A 22091-nucleotide genomic window follows, 5' to 3' on the forward strand; every position below is an offset into this window, starting at 1 on the left:
CTTTGCTCTTTTGCATAATAAGGTAGAAGAACAGTAGCAAAGCTGATAACCTCTGTTGTGTCACTGTGATTCTAGTAGACTGTGGCATCTTGTGCTCTCACAAGACCAGCTCTGAGGTTCTGCTGTTCCCTCTGACCTGGCCATGGATTTCACTATTGAAAGTAGACATCTAACCGGGACAGACAAATTCTTTATTCATTTCTTTTCATTTAGCAGATGTTGAGTGCCTCCTGTGAATTAGGAACTGTTTTATTTTTTTGTTTTATGTTTTTTTTGTGTGTGTGTGGGGGGAGGGTGGTTGTGAATGAGAGGAGTTGCTGTTTGAATCCCAAATTGTTACCATTAAGGAATCCATCCTAATTTTGCTTTGTAGGCTGATATTAAACCCACTTAACATTTTTATAATGTGGAAGCAATTAGGTCATAAGCTGAGCTTCAAAGAAAAGGTATTTGGAAATTTGAAATGTCCTCAATTAACCAAACCAGGATAATTAAAGTTAATCATCTTTTTCTCCCTACAGATAGTCTTCAGTTCCAGACAAAGCCATCCAGAAGTCAGGAAGACTTTTCAAGTGATCACTGCAGGTAGCTGGAAATGCTGAGGGTGGACGTGGAGGAGTTTAGAAAGTGAGAGACAGAGGACCATTCAACAGGGGGACATTCACCTTATTCTCAGATTAAGAGGTATATTTTACCTCCTAGGAATGGTGAATTTTTTACTCAGTCAAAAATTCCAAGCCAACAGAGAAGATTTGGAAAGTCAATTCTCTATTAGGGAAATTATTTCTTATTGGTAGAGAAAAACTTTTATGGCTTTCAAATGCATTGTACATATAGCAGATTTTTTTCAGCTATAAATCTGTCTTCTTTATTCTTTTGACCCCTAGATGATATTAAAATGGATTTACATTTCCTAACCTTGCACCTCTGGCTTTTTAATGCCTATCACTTCAATTTTAAAAGTCCCTACCTTGAGATGACTATCAACTTTGTATACAGTTCCCTCATCCCACTTATCTAACCTGATTTCCTACAGTTTTCAAACAAAATTCTATATTCAACTTGAGCCACTTCTACCCTTACCTGTGTATCTTTGTTCACACAACTCTCCCTTTCTAAAATGCTGAGTGACCCGCAAATCCTTCAGCTTATCCAGATGTTCCCCATCTTTCATGGGGCTCCTCAATTCCCACTTTTTAAAATTTTTTATTTTTATTTTTATTAATAAACCAATCAACATATAATATGAACATTCTTTTTTTCATTACATAGTTGTGTATTCATCGTCATGATCATTTCTTAAAACATTTGCATCAATTCAGAAAAAGAAATAAAAAGAAAACAGAAAAAAAATTCATACATACCATAAATTCTCACTTTTTAAGATCATTCTGCCTCTCAGAGATCCTCTTTTGAACTCAGAGTGTCTGTGGAAATTATACTGTACTAGTAGTTAAAAGAGGAGAGATCTGGTTTGGGTTCTACTCAGTAGTTATGAGTCCTTATGTAAGTCACTTAATCTCTATAAGCCTCAATTTCCTCATATGTAAAAGGAAGGTAATAATTATAGGGTTGTTGGGGGATCAGGTAAAATAATCAGGTTATAGTGTTGTATGAATTAATATTCAATTATGCCATTACAAAATTCAAATATGCTAATATTAAATATTAATTATTGTCAGATATTTGTTAGATCTTTATTTAATTACATTGTTAGTCTACTCTTCAGGTATGATATTTCCCCATTTAGGTTGTGAGCTGCTTGATTTGGCTTTAGGTTTCTTAAAATTTCTAATAGAGCTTTGCTGTTATAGATATGGTCCCTGACTTTCAAAACTTATGAGGTGATGGAAGAGAAGGACAGATAGCATTAATGAATTATATAGCAAAGCTTCCTGCAAAAAGTGATTTTGAGACCTGATAATACCCTGACGAAAGTGGCAGTTCTTCATCTTCTCTCTCTATAAAGAACAGAGGCAGAGTTCCTGGATCAAGTGGATAGGATACTGGCCCAGACCAGCCCTGAGAAAGACATGTTGACCACAAAGCCCTGTCACTGTGAGGAAATCCTGAAGTTAGTGCTCTCGCCCCTCATCCAGCACTGCTTGGTCATTGGAGAAACCACTTGTGCATTTTATTACCTGCTAGAGGCTGCCGCTGCCTCCTTAGACCTGTCAGATAATTACATGGTGAGCAAGCTCTGCTCTTAGCCTTTTTCAATTATTTGGGGAATTTGATTTCTTTCTATCAAATAACCTTGAGAGAAAGGTGGAGGAAAGTGGGAGAGAGAGGGGCCTTGGAAGGATTTAAGAGAAAATATGAAACAGGAATGTGGTTGCAAAAGAGCACCAACCAGCAGGCTACGGTGGCTCAGTGGCAGAGTTCTTGCCTGCCATGCCAGAGACCTGGGTTCATCTTCCGGCACCTGCCCGTGTGAAAAAAATAAAAGAGCACCAACCACTGTCAACACTGCCTCTGATTCCAGCCTGAATAGTCCAGCTCCTTGTTCCTAACTTTAAATTCAGTTTCTATTCAAATTCTCCCCTTGACCATCATCCTAGCCTAATTTCAGACACTGTTGCTCTCATTCCCAGCATCATCCTAATCCAAATCCAATTTCTTCCTCCCCACCACGTCTCTGTTTTGTTTGGAGGCCTTCTTTTACTTGAGGAAAGCAAGCAGCCTCCTGGGACAACCCTCTACATTCTCCTTTTTGAAAAAGCACAAGGTGAAGATCTGTCAGTTTGAGGAGGCCACTTTCTGCAGTCTTCGGTCTGAGGTGAGAACAGGAGATAGCCTTGAAGCCTTGGCTATTTCTCACTGAGGATTATCCTGTTATTTCTTTTAAAAATATCTTCATTGTTTTTGTGTGTGATTATAAAGTCGAAAAAAGGTTTACAAATTCAAAACAGAAGTATATAATATAAAAAGTGAAAGAAATCCCATATCATCCCGCTATAGTTAATAAGTTGGTGCATATTGCACCAACTCTATGCACACAACCACATCATTATCGTTTTTCATTGTGTTTAATAAATTTATATTCTATATTCTCTTCTGCAGTTGGCTTTCATTGTTAGTGGTACAGTTTGAATTTATTTGCATATTGCTGTACATATTGGTCTATCATACAGTTAACAGCTGCAAGCACTCTGTTGCATGGATATCACACTTTATTTAGTCATTCCCCCCTTCATGTGCATTTAGGATGTATCTAATTTTTGGTTATTATAAACATTGCTACAGTAAATGTTCTTATAAATATGTCTTTCTTCCCTTGTGAGAGTGTTTCTGTAAGAGAAATATCCAGACATGGAAATGCTAAGGCAAAAGATGTGCACAATTTTACATTTAATAAATATATTCCCAAATTACCCACCAAAAATATTATTTCAATTTGAGTTTTTCCCATTTCTTCATATCCTTGCCAACATCAAACATTATCAGTCTTTTTGTAAACTTGCTAATCTGTAGATGAAAGTTATGTCATATTTTAGTTTGTCTTTCTTAATTAATAAAGTATATTCTCATATGTTTATTGGTCATTTGTATTTATTTTTCTGTAAATTGCCTGTTCATATCCTTTGCTCATTGTGGGTATATACTAAGTTATTTTAGTATAAACTTTAAGATACTCTGGTTAGGAGAGTAAACCAAATGTGTATGATACATGGAAGACCAAAGGGAGTAGAGTTGTCCAAGGAATTGCCTTATTGGTGCTTCAAACAAAAGGTCATTACTGCAAAGTTAAAAAATTATTTCTTTCCCTTTATAAGAAGAAAAAATGTTGTTCAGCCTTCCCAAGATTATTCTGGAATCAAATAGACCTTGTCACTTTCTTGGGAATTCAGCCTTAGAATGTGAAGGCCTAGGGAACCTCAAGGTAGCTCCCCAACTCCCACCTCACATCACTATGGTGGTGCAGGCTGTTAAGGAATCTGGTGATATTTCAAAACCTTTCCATGGAATATCTGAGTCTCCCCCCAAAGGATGATCCCCTCCCAGTCTAGCAACATTCTTTCTAAATCACAGCCTTCCTCTGCTGTTCGCTGCCAGATAAAAGGAAGATGAGAAAGGAGAAGGCTTTCTCCATTAGCCTATTCCATCATCCCTTTCCTTACTTATGACCCTACTGGTGCTTGTTAGGTGCTAGAGAGAGCTGGGTAGGAGCTCACTCTAGCACCTCAGTTACTCCAACTATACATCCCAAAATGAAAGAGCCAGGATATTATATCCAGACCCTTGTAATGCTACTCTTCTTACATAGATATTACTGTTTCTCATTTTCCCATCTCCAGGTCTGCTTCAACATGGGACAGATCACCTTGGCCAAAAAGTTGGCTAGGCAAGCCCTTCGACTGCTGAAAAGGAATTTCCCTTGGACCTGGCTTGGTGTCCTTTTCCAAACCTTCCTGGAAAAATATTGGTGTTCCTATTCCCTGAACCAGCCTCCAAACAACCCTAATGAGAAGTGAGAAGCCAGGCCAAATTGCCCTGGTTCCCTTCAGGGCCACAGAGAAGTGCAGCTAAAGTAGGAGCCAGCCTGGAGCTTTGCCTTTATTAACCTAAGACTATTCTCTTCAAGCATATAATAGACAGCTCTGGGTCTTTCACCTTACTCCTTGAACCAGTCAAATATTAGCAGAATGAGACTCCTTTTCTTGGAGTGTGGTGTTACCCTTTATCTTTCAAATTAAAATATGTATATGCATTTCTATATATACAGACACAAAGATATACATATGATTATACATATATGATGAGGAGAAGTAATACTAAATTGTCACCTAATTATTAAGCTATAATAATTTGTTGGAAATACATTCAGCCAAAATAGAATTCAAAAAATAAACTTGTTATACAAAACTCTCTCTGAATTTTTCTCAGTCAAGAGGGATGAATTAAAATAGCATGTGGGATTAGAAGCAGCAAGATCCCGGGAACAGCAATTAAAAGAAAATGTTAAAATATTACTTAAAATGAAAGTAAAAGTAATGTTTTCCACCAAAAAAAGATCCCAGGAACATTTCTGAGTTTGAAAAACTGGAGATGGCCCATGTTGAGAAGACTTGGATTTCTTGTGGGGAGGGTCAACTGGGCCTTGGTGAAAAGTAAGATGTGCTAACCAGCCTGTGCTTCACAGCAGTAAGAAGAAGTTGGCAGTCCTACAGCAGCAGGTGCATTGCTTATCCCTGCTCTGGCAACTTTATAACCTGGAGGTTACAGCCAGCAGCCGCAGATTTGCCTGCCTGGCGACTCTCATGCAGAAGAATTCAGCTGAGGAGTTTGCAAATGAAGCTCAGGTGAGCAAATCCTTGCTTTACCTCTGGACCTGGCTCAGGAACCTAAAGACCTAAGGGAGAGACCCTGCCAAGTTCCTAATTTTAACTTGGTGTCACAATGACCCAGACTTATCTGGAGGTACCACTCACCATAGGCTCATAGATGGGTTTGCAGGTATAGGTTATCCATAAAGTCACTGAACTGAATGTAGAATTTTGTGTATATGTTCAAAAGAACACTGGGGCAGGGATCGGGGGTGGGAGGAGGCAGGAAGTAGGAAAGAGGGCAAAGCTTTCTTCAGATTCTCAAAGACGTCCATGATTTAGAAAAGAATTAGAAAAAGAATTAGAATTTAGGAAAAAAGAAGGAAGGGAAATGGGCCTTTCTAATTTTAGTGTCTGTCTTCCTGTCTCTTTCTCTTTTATCTATTTTTTTGTGCAAATACTTGATGAGCACCTGTTATATGTCAGGCAGTAATCTTGGCTGGGTCTGGGGAAACAATAAGTAAGATATATGGTATGTTATGTGATAATAAATGCAACAGAGAAAAATAGAGGCAGGATGATTGGGGGATCTGGGAGGTAGAGGTTGCAGTTTAAACAAGGTAATTAGAGAGAGCCTCACTGAGAAGATAACATTTGACCACATGTCTGAAGGAAGTAAAGAAGTGAGCCACATAGATATCAGGGGAAGAGTATCCAGACAGAAAGTGCAATAAATCCACAAGGCATGCCCTTTGTTTTGAGGAACAATGAGGAGGCCATTGTGTCTAAAGGATAGAAAGAGGAGAGAAGAACCAGGAAATGTGGTCAGAGAGATTGATGAAGGGTAGGATGGCAATGATGTAGGCCACCGTAGGGCTTTGGCTTTTACTTTAAAAGAGATAAGAAAGCATTGGTGGGTTCTAAGAGGACATGTGTCAGGATCCACTTACATTTTAATAAGATCATTCTGTTTGTTGTATTGAGAATAAACTACATGGGCAAATGCAGAGGCAGGGAGAGCAATTAGGAGGGTATTGGTATAATACATGCAAGAGGTGGTGGTAGCTTGGGCTGTGGTGGTGTCAGTGGAAGTGGGAAAAACTGTCTTGTGAAGGTAAAGCCAATAGGATTCACTGTCTGGTTTTGGGATATGAGAGAAAGAGAAGAGTCAATGATGACTATATAAGATTTGTGGCCTGTACTTCTAAAAGATAGAAATGTTCTTAATTGGGATGAAGACATCTGCAGAAGGAACAGACTTGAGGGAAGATCAGAAACTAAGTTTTGGTCCTGTTTCATTTGAGATGCCTATAAGGTATCCATATGGAAATATTGACTAGGCAGTTGAATATACAAGTCTAGGGTTCAGGGGAGATGTCTGGACTGGAATAGAAATATGGAAGAAATTGATGTATAGATGGAATTTAAAGCCATGAAACTGGAAGAGATCACCCAGAGAATGAGTACGGCAGAAAGAAGAGGGCCACAGATTGAGTTAACATATCCAATATTAGGAGGTCCACAATGAAGAGGAACCAACAAAAGGAACTGAGAAGAAGTTACCTGAGTAGAAGAAAAACCAAGAGAGTATGGTGTCCTGGAACCCTAAAAGAGACATTGTTTCAAGAAAAGAGAGTCATCAATTATGTCAAATGTGCACAAAGTTATAGTAGAGGTAGTAGGCAGCAATTCTGAAAAGTTCTAAGGAGCAAGAATCAGAGGCTTTAATTAGATAAAACACAGAAAAGGTACAGCTTGACCAGTGTTTTGAAGGTGAAAGTCTTTGATTGGAGAAGAAGAAGAAGGGCAGGCAAAGTGGTTAGTTTAAAGAAAAGGCAGTGAGAATGATCAAATTATAAGGGTAGAGATGGGAAGGAATATGTTTTTGAAGCTGTAATAGAAGAGAGTAGTAGGGACACCAGGAATCCAGATTGATTGAGCAACAGGGCACCATAGTGAGTTCTGGCAGGAAAGTAGTAAGATGGAAACATAGTGTGAAAGTATGATGGGAATATTTTTGTCCCATGTTTGTTGCCCCACAGGTTGTCTCTACCTATGTGGACCTCTCCCAATTCTCACAGAACATGGGTGACATGGAGAAGTGGCTGCACTGTGAGCAGATGGCCATTCAGAAAAGCAGCCTGTGTTGCTTCTCCAGAGAGGGATTGTTGACAACAGCCCAGCTCTTGCAGGCTTTGGCCTATTCCAAGCTCTGCTTTGGTTATCTTGACATCTCCATCAAGCTGGGTAATAGTGCTTGGTACTAATGGGTTTAGGGCTTTTAGAGAGTTCAAGTTGTACAGCTAGACCTCACACAATGCTTTTTAACCTCCTTAGGTTTTCAAGCTCATGAGATATGCAGACGCCTCAAGAAACCAGCTCTGGAGAATCTGGTTCTCTCAGTTCTCTTCAGATCTGCATTTCTGAAGAAGAAGTATTAAGATCATTTTATGTCCTTTGTCTTTGTTGTATAAGAGGGGTTAGTATGTTCTCCCAGAGAAGTTTGAGAGGAATAGCCTGTTCTTTTTCTACAGTCAGAGTTGTTTCTACCCTGACCACAAGAGGAAGTATTGTCTTAAGTATGTGAGGACAAGAGTAGAAATGTAGAGTCAGAGCTTCTACTTATTCCTCAGCACCTTGGGTTCAAGGGAAAGCTTTCGTTTTTTTCCCTGTAGGGAGGTAGGGAATTGCTGCAACTCAAGACCTTGGAAACCATCTCAGAGATATTTTCCCATCTTCTTTGACTAGATAAAGATCAGACCCCAGGCAGAGATATGCCCTATATAAATGTGATTGCGTAGAGAAGTTCTAGGGGATATTAGGCTGCTTTGAAGGAAAAGATCCCTTCCTCTCCTCCACCATCCTCCCCACTCCCTAGCTGGTCCCAGTGGCTCTGTCTCTCTGCAGATTTGATCTTTGTGTCCATGTGCTGGAGAGTCAGTGGATGCTCATTTCCCAGGGTCATGATATCCTTGGCCTGGCCTGCTTCTATTCTGCTTGCTTAGATCTGCTGCTCTACGGAAAAGGTAAATCTTGCACTGGACTCAGACCTCAGTTGGGGCCCTGGGTTTGGAACACAGGCAGAGTCATGTGGCTGTCCCTCAAACGTGGCCTCTGTTCCTGGCCCCTGGTTCCTATAGAAGCATTTGTGGTTCAAGGGTGTCTGCTTTTCAGATTTTGTTTTCTTCCCTGTACCACAAGCATTCCATACTCCAGGTTCTGCCTTGACAACATATACCAGCCTCATTGCCTTCTCTGCCCACAGGATTGCTGTGTCGGCCTTTTGGGGAGTGTCTGCGTTTCATTCAACACTATGAACACAGCTGTGTTCTAGCTTCTCAGAGCAATGTCATGCTGGGGGTCCACTCTTCTCTGGCCATGTGGTAATGTGGGGCATCAGAGTTTCACTCAGATTTTGTGGGAAAGGGTTGAAATTTAAAGCTGCCCAGATGTCATTTAGACTATCTCCTTTCACCCCTCCAGGCAGGAGGGCTCAGCATCCCTAACCCACTTTTAAGACCATTTAGCTTCCATGCTTTCCCATCTTACTTAGAAGCATTCTTCTTTTCCTTTAATAAGTTTTTGCCTATGGATTGAGGGTTAAGTTTAAGTGATATGATAATCTTTTGTGGGTTAGGGTTACATTTAACTGCTAGAGTAACCTACGGCAAAGCTGAATATCTTGGTCTATTTGCATAGGGTCTATTTGCAGGGTAATATTTGCATATAAGTTAGTGGCCTTGAACACTTTCCAGCATCTCAATTCTGATTGTCTAAGAGATCTTAGAGCCTTAAAGAAGTGAAGATTTTTGTAAAACAGCCATGGTTGGTAAGCAAGAAATAGAGCTGACAGGTTTGACTCCTTCCCTCCAGGTTTGCCCAGGACTCGAAGTGGGACCTCTTTGAGCACCACATTTCCAAGGCTCGCCAGTTAGTGAAAAGAACCAATGCCTCTCTATTTGGTTCACATGGCTTTGTCCGATTCCTTGAGTGTCAGGTGCTGATGTTTAAGAAAACACTAGAAGGTGTTTTCATGCAAATTCCCCCAGAGACTCACAGCCAAACCCTCAAGGTACCTGCTTTCTCTGCTGTCTGTCAATTAATACCTAACTCATTTGGTTACACCCTCTCTCACTCTTTCACTTATATCTCTTCCTTACTCTTCTTACTGGCTCTGTCTTCCTTTCCTCCCTGAATCTTTTGTTTTTCCACTTATTAAGTCTTTCTACCCACATCATCTGTCCTCCCCAGTATTCTTGAATCTGTGTCAGGACTGGATTTATTAACTCTTTTTCTTTGCACAGCCATTAAAATGCCAGTAAATTATTAGCATTTAGCCCTTTTCAATCGATCGATTCTGTGACTCAGTCTATGGTTTGACACATCTCCCTATGGCATGGCTTTTGAGTCTTCAAGACGTATTGCAATTTCTCTGTATCTTAGAATATACTTTATGGGCTTACTCCTCCATCAGTAACTCCTCCTTGTCTCTCCATCTCTGAGTGAGTTAGCTGAGTAGGAACTGTTATAAGTTCCAGTGAAGAGTGAGGGAAGAAAGTAATAATCCTTGAGCTAATGGATCTTCCTTTTCTTTCAGTACTTTAAAGAGTTCTTCTCTCGATGTGTCACCTGTCCTGTCTATCACCAATGGGTTTCTGAACTTAAAGCATCTGTAATAAGATGTAGAAAGAGAGAATCTGTGCCCTTGATTAATATCTTCAGGCCCTTTGGCACCTGCTTGACCAAGATTTGGATATCAGGAGAATTCCAGGAGGATAATAACCCTTTTGAAGGAAATTTAGGAATACAGGGTAAGCATTCCTCCCTGAAATCTTTTTCTGGAAGTCATGAAGAACAGTCTCAGATTCTTAGTCACAAGCAGTTAAAGACTACACCTTTAAAGTAAAGAGGGACTATAGATATAATGAGTCAGTCATTACTTGAGATGTAACTGTAGTCCTCTCATTGGTGATGGACCCAGCCTAGACAATTAGGGATCCCTTATATTGTTAGACACAGCAACTTCTTCAGCTTCTCTCAGCCCTGTGTTTCAGTATCTATAACCCTTAGGCATAGAAAGTTCTTTCTTGGTCCTAGCTTAAACCACTAGGTTGTCCCCTTGGAGTAGCTGAATGGTCAGTAAGGGGGAACAAAGGCCCTAGAAGTCACAATGTAATGTCTGTGAAGGCAAATGGTAAGATATGGGACAAGAAAAAGAGAGGAAAGGGTTTAGTTCCTTAGGGCCCAGCAAATCACCGTCTTTCTCATAGCCATGAGTGAAATTTGTAATTGCTGAAGACATTCTTTGTATTTGTGATAGTCTTTATGTGCCTACTTTCAGGATTTGACAGAGTGGCTGATGTCAAGGAGAATAAGGATGAAGAAGAAACTCAAGAATGTATATGTTAAAACAAAAATACTATCTGAAGGGAACATGATTTTCTTTATTGTATATAACACTAGGAAGTACCCAAAGTTCTCCTTTTCAAGATAACTGTACAGAGTACATATTAAATATACTAGATTTAACAGTCGCTACTCTCTACATCTTTGTCAAAATAAAAGCCTGTGTTTCTGAGGCATGACGTATAGATTTTTCTTAACTCTTGAGTCATTAGCACAACTGTAGCAGAATTAAAACTAAGGGTAAATCTCTGAAATCTGTTCTATAACTAATTGCTGTGGTGTGCTTTGAAATTTATTGCTTTTTATAAGTATGTTATTTTTCACAATGAAAATAAAATAAAACCAAAGATAGGCAGGAGCTCTGGGAAGCTTTGGGATAAATTGATTCCATCTTGTGTAAGGTGGGATCCATTTAGCAGATGGAAAAATAAAACCCTAATAAAGAGCTTATCATTACTTAAGCAAGGCTAGTAATGCAGGCATTTGAGATTTTGCTCTCTCTTAGCACAGATGTGGTAAGGAGCTCCTAAGAAGTCAAGAAATCTTTCGAGAGGTATATTGCAGTATGGGGATCCATTTCTCCTTTCCACTGTGTGATCTGGGAATTCCCAGGTGAAATTGCAGAGTTGCCAGAGTATATATGACTCTAGCTCTCTTTTTATTTCAAACTTTTAGGAAATGCCCTCTTTGACTTTTAACTGTTGGTATTTCTTCCACAGAGAATGATCTTCCCATTGATTTTTTAAAAACTTTTTTATTGTATAGTATAACATATATACAAAGCAAAGAAATAAAAAAGCAATCATTTTCAAAGCACTCTTCAATAAGCAGTTACAGGACAGATCCCAGCATTTGTCATGGGCTACCATATGATCCTCTCAGATTTTTCCTGCTCCTGAATATAGGAGACTAGAAGGCTTAAATATTTTTAATCATCACAATTGACTTTTTTCCTTCTTTTTTTGTGAAAAAAATACCATATATACAAAAAAGCAGTAAATTTCAAAGCACAGCACCACAATTAGTTGTAGAACATATTTCAGAGTTTGACATGGGTTACAATTTCATAATTTTAGGTTTTTACTTCTAGCTGCTCTAAGATACTGGAGACGAAAAGAGATATCAATTTAATGATTCAGCATTCATATTCATTTGTTAAATCCTATCTTTACTGTATAACTCCACCATCATCTTTGATCTTTCCATCCCTCTCTTTAGGGGTGTTTGAGCTATGGCCATTCTAAATTTGTCATATTGGAAGGGTCTATCACCAATGTGGGGTAGGGAGATGGAACTAGCTGATGTCCTAGAGAGCCTGGTCCCTCAAGGTTTCAGGACTTATCTGTACCAGAGACCTATCTGGAGGTTGTAGATTTCTAGAAAGTTACTTTAGCTCGTGGAACTCTTGTGGAATCTTATATATTGTCTTAGGTGTTCTTTAGGATTGGCTGGAATGGCCCTGGTTGTGGTTTGGCAGATTATGATAGGTAGCAAGTTCTAACTGAAACTTGCATAAGGGCAACCCCCAGAGTAGCCTCTCGGCTCTATTTGAACTCCCTCCACCACTGCTACTTTATTAGTTACACTTCTTTCCCCCCTTTTGGTCAGGATGGAATTGTTGATCCCACAGTGCCAGGGCCAGATTCATCCCTGGGAGTTATCTCCGACGTCTCCAGGGAGACTTTCACCCCTGGATGTCATGTCCCACATAGTGGGGGAGGGCAATGATTTCACTTGCAGAGTTGGGCTTAGAGACACTGAGGCCACATCTGAGCAACAAAAGAGGTCTGCCAGAAGTAACTCTTAGGCATGACTATAGGTAGTCTAAGCTTCTCTGCTACCTACATAATATTCACAAGAGTAAGCCTCAGGATCGAGGGCGTGGCCTATTGATTTGGGTATCCTTAAAGTTTGACATAGTATCAGGGGATTCCCTGATAGTAAGGTTTAATTAATAGTTCCATATTTTTCTCCTTTCCCTCAGGGGACTTTGCCAATACTTTTTGATTATCTGCTTAATATACCCTAGAATGTATCCAGGCATTACAATAATCTATATAGGATTAAAGGACCTCTTATTCTGTGCTCCCTGTGTTTCAGTTGTTCAAATGAGCTATACAGATAGGTTGAATTTGATTGTGCACTACAGAAAACTTCAGTTCCAGACCAAATAAACCTTTCTTCCATTGGTCTCAAAGAGTATGTATGGCTCTAAAATAGACACTGTCTTCCTTACCCCTATGTTCTGAATTACTTTAACCCCAACCTGTTCGGCTTTGTTCTTATCTCTAAATATCAAGTTTATATGTATTTTATATATATAAAACAGCCTCTCAAAATCCAGAAATAGTAGTCACCACTCCAGACTTAATGTGTCAACTCTAAAAATTTACAATCTAGGCCCCTGTTTTCTTAAAAACATTTTCTAAAGGTGGCCATACCATTCTTGTTCTTTTGTTTCTGGCCTATTTTGTCTCGCCAGATGTCCCACATGTTCATTCACATCATTCCATGCCTCACAGCTTTGTTTCTCTTTGTAGCAGCACAACCTTTGTTCATAAGTATACACCATCGTTCACCACTCTACTTCTCCATCAGTGCATCCTTCAGCCACCTGCATTCATTGAGCATCACGTAGCAGGCCCAAAGTCCAAAGTCCATCAACATTCCCAATTTTAGATAATCTCATTGTTTCCAGGAGAAAGAAAAACAATAAACACATCCTCACGAAATAGAAAATCTAAACCTCCTCTTAACTCTTGTCGCTCCCGCCATTATTTACCTCTACTGTTGCTGTGGTAGTGGTGATGGTTTTCTTTTGAACGTAACTCATAGCATGCAATAGCAGTTTTCCCCATGTACCCTGGATTTAAACATTCTTAATACAAGAATCATATCTTTGAAGTAATTCTTGCAAGAGTTCATATTTCCAGTGTTATTCAGTGGGACATGCAGGTCTATACAAACCCTTTCAATCTTGTTCATCTTCAATATGGTTCTATTACTTACAGACCCACTAGAGAATCACCTTCGCTCTATTCCCTTATATTGGAGTTCAACCACATTAGCTAACAGTTCACCCATCTCTAGCTTCTACGTAACTCTAAGTCCCCTATATTCTGATTATAAGCCTCTGATTATAACTTTATGTTGGTCATAAAAGTAGAATCATACAGTATCTATCCTTTAGTGTCTGGCTAACTTCACTCAGCATTATGTCCTCAAGGCTCATCCATCTTGTCATGTGCTTCAGGATGTCATTTTGTCTTACTGTTGTACAATATTCCATCATGTGTATATACCACATATTGTTGATCTACTTGTTTACTGATGGGCATTTGTTTTGTTTCCATCTTTTGGCAATTGTGAATGCTGCTATGAACACTGATGTGAAAATGTCTGTCTGTGTTGTTGCTGTCAACTCTTCTGGGTATACCAAGAAGTGCTGTTGCTGGGTCATAGGGCAACTCGATATTTAGTTTCCTGAGGAACCATTAAACAGTCTTCTATAATGGCTGCACCATTATACATTCCCACCAGCAGTGCATAAGTGTCCCAGTTTCTCCACATCCTCTCCAACGTTTACAGTTTCCTGTATGTTTAATAGCAGCCATTCTTATAGGTGTGAGGTGGCATCTTGTAGTCTTGATCTGCATTTCCCTTATAGCCAATGAAAATGAGCATCTCTTCATGTGCTTTTGAGCCATCTGTATCTGCTTTTCAGAAAAATGCCTATTCATATCTTTAGCCCATTTTATAATTGGATTGTTTGTTCTTTTGTTGCTGAGGTGTATGATTTCTTTGTATATACAGGAAATCAAACCTTTGTCTGATATGTGATTTCCAAATATTTTCTCCCATTGAGTTGGCTGCCTCTTCACCTTTTTGACAAAGTCTTTTGAGGTGCAGAAGCATTTGATTTTGAGAAGTTCCCATTTATCTATTTCTTCTTTTGATGCTTGTACTTTGGGTGTAAAGTTTAGGAGGCTACCTCCTATTACTAGGTCTTGAAGATGTTTCCCTACATTTTCTTCTAGAAACTTTATTGTGCTAGATATTATATCTAGGTGTTTGATCCACTTTGAGTTAATTTTTGTGTAGGGTGAAAGATAGGAGTCCTCTTTCATTCTTTGGGATTTTGATATCCAGTTCTTCCAAACCCAGTTATTGAAAAGACAATTTTATCCCAGTTCAGAGGATTTGGGGGTCTTGTCAAAAATCAGTTGACCATAGATTTGGTGGTCTATTTCTGCACTCTCGATTCAATTCCATTGGTCAATGTTTCTGTCTTTGTGCCAGTACCATGCTGTTTTGACCATTTGGCTTTATAATAGGCTTTAAAGTCAGGGAGTGTTAATCCTCCCACTTTGTTTTTCTTTTCTTTTCTTTTTTTTAGGCTGCTTTTAGCTATTCGGGGTCTCTTTGCCTTCCAGATGAATTTTGTAGTTAGGTTTTCCAGATCTTCAAAGTAGGTTGTTGGAATTTTGATTGGTGCTGTGTTGAATCTGTAGATCAACCTGGGGAGAATTGACATCTTAACTATATTTAGCCTTCCTATCCATGAGCAGGGAATGTCTTTCCACCTATTTAGATCTCCTTTCATTTCTTTTAACAGTGTTAATAAATTTTCTGTGTACAAGTCCTTTATATCCCTAGTTAAGTTCATTCCTAAGTATTTGATTCTTTAAGTTACTATTTTGAATGGATTTTTTTTCCTTAAATGACTCCTCAGCTAGCTCATTGCTTGTGTATAGAAATGTTAACTGATTTTTGCACATTAATTTTATATCCCGCCACCTTGCTGAATTTGCTGTAGATTTCGCAGGACCTTCCAAGTATAGTTTATATCATCTGCAAATAATGAGAGTTTTACTTCTTCCTTTCCAATTTGGATGTCTTTTATTTCTTTGTCCTGCCTGATTGCTCTAGCTAGAACTTCTAGCACAAATTGAATTGCAGTAGTGACGGTGGGCATCCCTTGTCTTGTACCTGATCTTAGGGGAAAGCTTTCAGTCTCTCACCATTGAGTATGATACGGCTATCGGTTTTTCATATATTTCCTTTATCATATTAAGGTAGTGACTTTTGATTCCTATCTTTTGGAATGTTTTTATCAGAAAAGCATGCTGAATTTTGTTGAACGCTTTTTCAGCATCAATCTAGATGATCATGTGATTTTTCTTTTTTGATTTGTTAATGTGCTGAATTATATTCATTGATTGATTTTCTTGTGTCAAGCCATCCTTGCATTCCTGATATAAACCCCACTTGGTCATGGTGTCTAATTCTTTTAAAGTGCTGTTGGATTCTATTTGCTAATATTTTTATTGAGAATTTTCACATCTATGTTCATTAGAGAGATTGGCCTGTAGTTTTCCTTTCTTATAGCATCTTTACTGGTTTTGGTATTAAAATGATATTAGCTTCATAAAGTGAGTTTAAGGTAGAGTTCATTTTACCTCAATTTTTTGGAAATGTTTGAGCACGGTCAGTGTTAGTTCTTCATGGAATGTTTTATAAAATTCCCCTGTGAAGCCATCTGGCCCTGGGCTTTTCTTTGTAGGAAGATTTTTGATGACTGATTGAATCTCTTTACTTGTGATTGGTTTGTTGAAATCTTCTATTTCTTTCTGATCAGTGTAGCTTGTTTGTGTGTCTCCAGGAATTTGTCCATTTCATCCAAGTTGTCTAATTTGTTGGCGTGTATTTGTTCATAGTATCCTCTTATGATTTCTTTTATTTCTTCAGGGTCTGTGATAATGCACCCCTTCTCATTTCCGATTTTGTTTATTTTCATCCTCTCTCTTTTTTCCTTTGTCAGTCTTGCTAGTGGCCCATCAATGTTATTGATTTTCTCAAAGAACCACCTTTTGGTTTTATTGATTCTTTCTATTGTTCTTTTGTTCTCCCATTCATTTATCTCTGCTTTAATCTTTGTTATTTCCCCTTTCCTGTTTGCTTTGGGGTTAGTTTGCTGTTCTTTCTCAAGTTCCTCCAGGTGTGCTAAGTCCTTATTTTACACTGAGCTCAGGGAGGGTGGAGTGAGGCTGTGGGTCACTATGGGTTTGGGAAAGGGTAGCCTAGTGTGCTGGTTTGAAAGGATGTATATCCCCTAGAAAAGCCTTGTTTTAATCTAAATCCCATTTTATAAAGGCAGAATTATCCCTATTCAATACCGTATGTTTCAATCTGTTATTAGATCATCTCCCTGATTGTAACCTAATCAAGAGTGGTTGTTAAGGTGGGTTAGGGGAGATGTGTCTCCAACCATTTGGGTGGGTCTTTATTGGTTTACTGGAGTCCTATAAAAGAGGAAAGATTTTGGAGAATGAGAGTTTCAGAGAGAGCAGAGAATCCATGAGCCAGGACTTTGGAGATGAAGAAGGAAAACACCTCCCAGGGAGCTTCAAGAAACCAGAAGCCAGGAGAGAAAGCTAGCAGATGATGCTGTGTTTGCCATGTGCCCTTCCAGCTGAGAGAGAAGCCCTGAACTTCATTGGCCTTCTTGAACCAAGGTCTCTTTCCCTGGATGGATGCCTTTGATTGGGCATTTCTATAGACTTGTTTTAATTGGGACATTTTCTCAGCCTTAGAACTGTAAACTAGCAACTCATTAAATTTCTATTTTAAAAAGCCATTCCATTTCTGGTATATTGCATTCCGGCATCTAGCAAACTAGAACACCTAGGTATGGAAGTTAGTGCCCGCAACCTTTATGCACTGGCAACAGCCTGCAGGGAACAGGAAGGGGGAGGTAGTGCTCAGAAGGGGTACAGGAAAGGTGAGTTGGGCTGCACTTGGAGTGGGGATATGGGGCAGGTAAAGGCACTGAGGGCTGGTGGGGTGGGAGTGTCTGGAGCACAGGGATGGGAGAGGTTGGTGGGGTTCAGTTGCGTGGGGTGTGGGGTGAGTCACTGGTCACATGGCTGTACTGTTGAATGTAGTGCGCCCAAGGAACACGGCCTGGCTTACTTTCTAGTCCTGCACTCCAGTTCGTGCACTCCCACAGGCTCCGCAGCTCTATCCTCTGTGACAGGCTTCAGCCTTCTGCCTCTCAGTTCCTCGGCCTCCACAAACAGGGCTGCCGAATGTAGTGCAGAAGGCTCTTCCAGGTCAGTCAGCTGCAATCCCGAATCGCTGCCTCAGTTGTCCTCCTGTCCCCTCTCCAACCTTTCTATGGAGCAGGGCTAATCTCAAGCCACTCTAGTTGGCCATCTTCCCAGAAGCTTGTCCTATTCAGTATTTCTTATAGGGTAGGACTGCTAACATCCTCTCAGCTCTTGTTTATCTGGAAATGTCTTAATTTTCCCTTCATTTTTTTAAGAGTAAACTTGCCAGGATTCCTCACTGACAGCTGTTTTTTTTTTATTTCAGCACATTAAATGTGTGCTACCTTTTGTCCTCTTGGTTTCTGATGAGAAATCAGCCTTTAATCTTATTGAGTATCCTTTGTACTTAATGAGTTGTTTTCTCTTGCTGCTATGTGGATTCACTGTTTGTCTTTGTCTTTCAGTAGTTTATGATATATCAAAATATGGATTTCTTTGAGTGTATCCTATAAGGAGTTCATGGAGTTTTTGAAAGTGTAATGTGGGGATTTTTTAAATCAAATTTGTGAAGTTTTCAGACATTATTTCTTTAAATATCCTTTTTGCTCATTTCTGTCTCTCTTCCCTTTCTGGAACTCCCATTATGCTATGTTGGTAATCTTTTTTTTAATTATTGTTTTAACATATATAACATAAAATTTGCCATGTTAGCTATTTTAAAGTGTACAATTCAGTGGCATTAATTACATATATAATTTTGTCCTACCAACACTGCCATTCATTGCCAAAACTTTTCCATCACCCAAATCAGAAACTCTGAACCCTTAAACAATAATTCCCCATTCTTTCCCTCCATCAAGCCACTAGTAACTTCAAATCTGTTTTCTGTCTCTGAATTTTCTCTAGATATTTCATTTTAGCGAAAATTATGCATTATTTGTCCTTTTGTGTCTGGATATTTTACTTAATGTGCAGGTTTGAAACTGTTATGTACCCCAGAAAAGCCATGCTCTTTTAATCCAATCTTGTGGGTATAGGCTTACTGTGGGTGGCATTTTTTGATTAGGTTTTTCATGGAGATGTGACCCTGCCTATTCAAGGTGAGTCTTAATTAGTTTACTGGAGTCCTTAAAAGAGCTCATGAAGAGCTCAGAGCTGACACAGAGAGCAGAGATATGAACCAGGCACAGATATTTTGTGATGCTAAACCAAGAGATGAAACCCAGAGTGTGCTCTGGAGAAGCTAAGTGAGGACTCATAGATGCTTAGAGAGAAAGTCACAGGAGACAGAGCCATTTGAAATCACAAGCTGAGAGAGGACAGCAGACTTCACCATGTGCCTTCCCCTGTGACAGACAAGCCCTGGATGCCATTGACCTTTCTTCAGAGTCAAGGTATCTTTCTCTGGATGCCTTAATTTAGACATTTTCATGGACTTAGGGCTATAAATTTGTAACTTAATAAATCCCATTTGAAAAATCCAGTCCATTTATGGATTGCATTCCAGCAGCTTTAGCAAAGTGAAACATTTAGCATACTGTTTTCAGGGTCCATCCATGTTATAGTATGTATCAGAACTTCATTTCTCTTTTATGGCTTAATGATACTTCATTGTGTGTATATGCCATATTCTGTTTATCCATTCATCTGCCAATGGACACTTAGGTTGTTTCTGCCTTTTAGGTATAGTGGATACTACTACTATAAACATTGGCATACAAGTATCTGCTTGAATCTCTGCTTCAGTTTTTGTAGTATATATGTAAAAGTAGAATTTATGTTTATGTTCTGTCATGTGTGGCCACTGAAATCTCTGCTTGATTAGCTTAGGGGTTGGCTAACGGTTGATAAATATCTCCTTAACTGCCTTAAGCCAATAAGTATCCTAGTCTTTTACAAGGTGCTGTCTGTGAGATTTGGGGCACACCTTCAACACTCAGCTAGGCAGCTGACAGCCACTGCTAACTTTCATTTCCTTGTGCAGAGCCTCAGGTCACCCACAGGTGAGAGATTCAGGTGTTTTTATTTGAGCATCTTTACTGAGCATGCACACAGCCCTGGGCGTATGTATGGCAATCAGGATTCCCAGGTATTCCATATTTATTGGAACTTTTCAATATTCCCAGGTATTCTGTATTTGTTGGAACTTTTCAAATCTTCTATGAGCATCTGATTCCCCAATTTTTCCTTTTACAATTAGTCCATTGTTTGCCTCTCCTGTTATCCTCCCTCTCATGCAGCCAAAAGTTTGCCCTGCCTGTGGTTGCTTTTTCAAACACCCCTAGAGAAAAGACTTTTCACAATTGGCAAGCTCCTAGTCACTTCAAATGCAGACAGCCTTGCAATTACGGTGTTCCCGGGAACGAGACATACGATGCACATTCTCTGAGAATGAGGCTTTAAAGAAGCCCCAACTCCTTTTGCTCCCTTTGATGGATACCACTACTGTTTTTCTCCTTAAATGTGGTCTGTTAATTTTCAAGGGTACTACAGAGCCGAAGGGTATGGGAGTATGACATGTTAAAATGTCACAAATCTCACCATTCTTAGATGTTTTTTCTTAAGTAAACATTCCCCAGATTGATGCAAATATATGGTTAATTTCCAGAGTTCTGAAAAAGTTGATTTTGACTATTTTTGCCAGTTTTCTCATTGCTTTTATGGAGGACAGGATTTTTGGAGGTCTTTATTCTGTCATTTTCACCAAAGTCACTCTCAATGTCCTTTTAATTTTTTTACTAATGTACTTTTAATTTGCATTTTCCTTAAATGAAGTTAAACATCTTTACTATGTTTATATTTCCATTTTTGTGAGCTATGTGTACATATCCTATGATCATATTTCTATTAAGTGTTTATTATCTTATTCATAAGGGTTAGAAAAATTATCATAGATGTTGCACAATGTATCTTCATTTTATTTTGTCTTTTGTTTTTGATGATTTTGCCATGGAGAAAAATGTATCAGTCTTGTCTTAATGTAAATGTATTCATCTTAATGTACCTATGAGTAAAGTCTCTTATGACTTTTCAGTTTTGTGTCATACTTTAACAGGTTTTTTTCTCTCTGAGATTATTTTAACTATTCTTCATGGTTTTTCAAGTTTTTTTAAAAACTAACTTTATCTAAATATAATTTATATATAAGAAAATTCACCCATTTGAATGATAGCTTTTGACAGATATGTATACCCATGGAAACACTGCCACAGTCATGGCAGAGAAATTTCAATTATCCCCAAAAGTTCTTTCAGGCTCCCTTACTATCATTCTCATCCCCCAGCCTCAGCGCAATAATAGTTTTTCTCGTTTTCTTTTTATCTATGTTTTTTTCTCCCTTATTGTGGTAGCTAGGTTGAGGTGTCAACTTGGCCAGGTGAAGGTGCGTAGTTTGTTGCTGTGGACATGAGCCAATGACATGTGAACCTCATCTGTTGCTGATTACATCTGCAGTCAGCTAGGAGGTGTGCCTGCTGCAATAAATGATGTTTGATTTAAATGGCTGGAAGCTTAAATGAGAGAGCTCAATGTGGCACAGCCCAAGCAGCTCAGCATACCTCATCTCAGCACTTGCAGCTCAGCCCAGGCCTTTGGAGATGCAGAAAGAAGTCACCCCAGGGAAAGTTGTTGGAACCCAGAGGCCTGGAGAGGCCAGTAGAGATCACCCTGTGCCTTCCCATATAAGAAAACAACCTCAGTTGAAAGTTAGCTGCCTTCCTCTGAAGAACTATACATTCTTAATTAAATAAATCCCCTTTTATTAAAAACCAGTCCAACTCTGGTATGCTGCATTCCAGCAGCTAGCAAAGTAGAACACTTGTCATTTATATTTTACCCTTCTTCTTGACTAAGTTAGTGAACAGTTTATCTCTTTTATTTCATTTCATTTCAAATGATCAATTATTTTGTTTATTCTCATCATTTTCTCCTTTTAAAATTAACTAGCTATTTGGGAAAGATGCTTAATTCTTGCTAAGAATGTGAATTTTCCTCTGAGCACCTCTTTAATTGAATTCTAAAAGTTCTGATATGAGGCACTTTTCAGTATACTTTTCCAATCTTTTATTTTCAATCTTTAAAAATCACTTTGTATCAGGTTTGTCTTTTAAATGCAGGCCAGAGTTGTTTAAAAGGTAGGTTTTAGCCCACTGATGTTTGCTAATATGATGACATATGTTTGGCCTTAGTTCTGTCATATGTTATGCTTTCTTACTGACTGTGTCGCTATTTTGCCTTCATTTTCTTTGCACTGTTTTGTGTGTGTTTCTTATAATTTGGAAGGTCAGTGTTTTTATTTTCGAAGTTATTTTTATAAGTGTGACTTTGGTCAGTATTCATAGTCTCTACAATGGGTATTGGTGGATATTAA

At 38.9% G+C, this 22091-nt stretch overlaps 1 protein-coding gene across 4 annotated transcripts in view; it reads left to right on the forward strand.

Annotated features, from left to right (window-relative positions):
* Positions 1 to 20548, forward strand: part of LOC143684617 (adenylate cyclase type 10-like) — a 28657-nt gene extending 8109 nt beyond the window's left edge. For 2 of the 4 annotated variants that reach the window (XM_077161721.1, XM_077161722.1), the window contains 12 exons: positions 522 to 585; positions 1970 to 2189; positions 2654 to 2779; positions 4299 to 4471; positions 5144 to 5303; positions 7310 to 7514; positions 7605 to 7701; positions 8175 to 8293; positions 8533 to 8650; positions 9141 to 9339; positions 9865 to 10078; positions 10609 to 20544. In XM_077161721.1, coding sequence (XP_077017836.1) covers positions 522 to 585; positions 1970 to 2189; positions 2654 to 2779; positions 4299 to 4471; positions 5144 to 5303; positions 7310 to 7514; positions 7605 to 7701; positions 8175 to 8293; positions 8533 to 8650; positions 9141 to 9339; positions 9865 to 10078; positions 10609 to 10676 — 1763 coding nt within the window. In that variant the 3' untranslated portion in view covers positions 10677 to 20544. Of the gene's footprint in view, positions 1 to 521; positions 685 to 1969; positions 2190 to 2653; positions 2780 to 4298; positions 4472 to 5143; positions 5304 to 7309; positions 7515 to 7604; positions 7702 to 8174; positions 8294 to 8532; positions 8651 to 9140; positions 9340 to 9864; positions 10079 to 10608 lie in introns of those variants that run through there. The other 2 variants (XM_077161720.1, XM_077161723.1) reach the window with 2 other exon arrangements.
* The last annotated feature ends 1543 nt before the right edge of the window (positions 20549 to 22091 follow it).

The sequence above is a fragment of the Tamandua tetradactyla genome, chromosome 5 (genome assembly GCF_023851605.1).
Source record: "Tamandua tetradactyla isolate mTamTet1 chromosome 5, mTamTet1.pri, whole genome shotgun sequence".
In the NCBI taxonomy this organism is placed as follows: domain Eukaryota; kingdom Metazoa; phylum Chordata; class Mammalia; order Pilosa; family Myrmecophagidae; genus Tamandua; species Tamandua tetradactyla.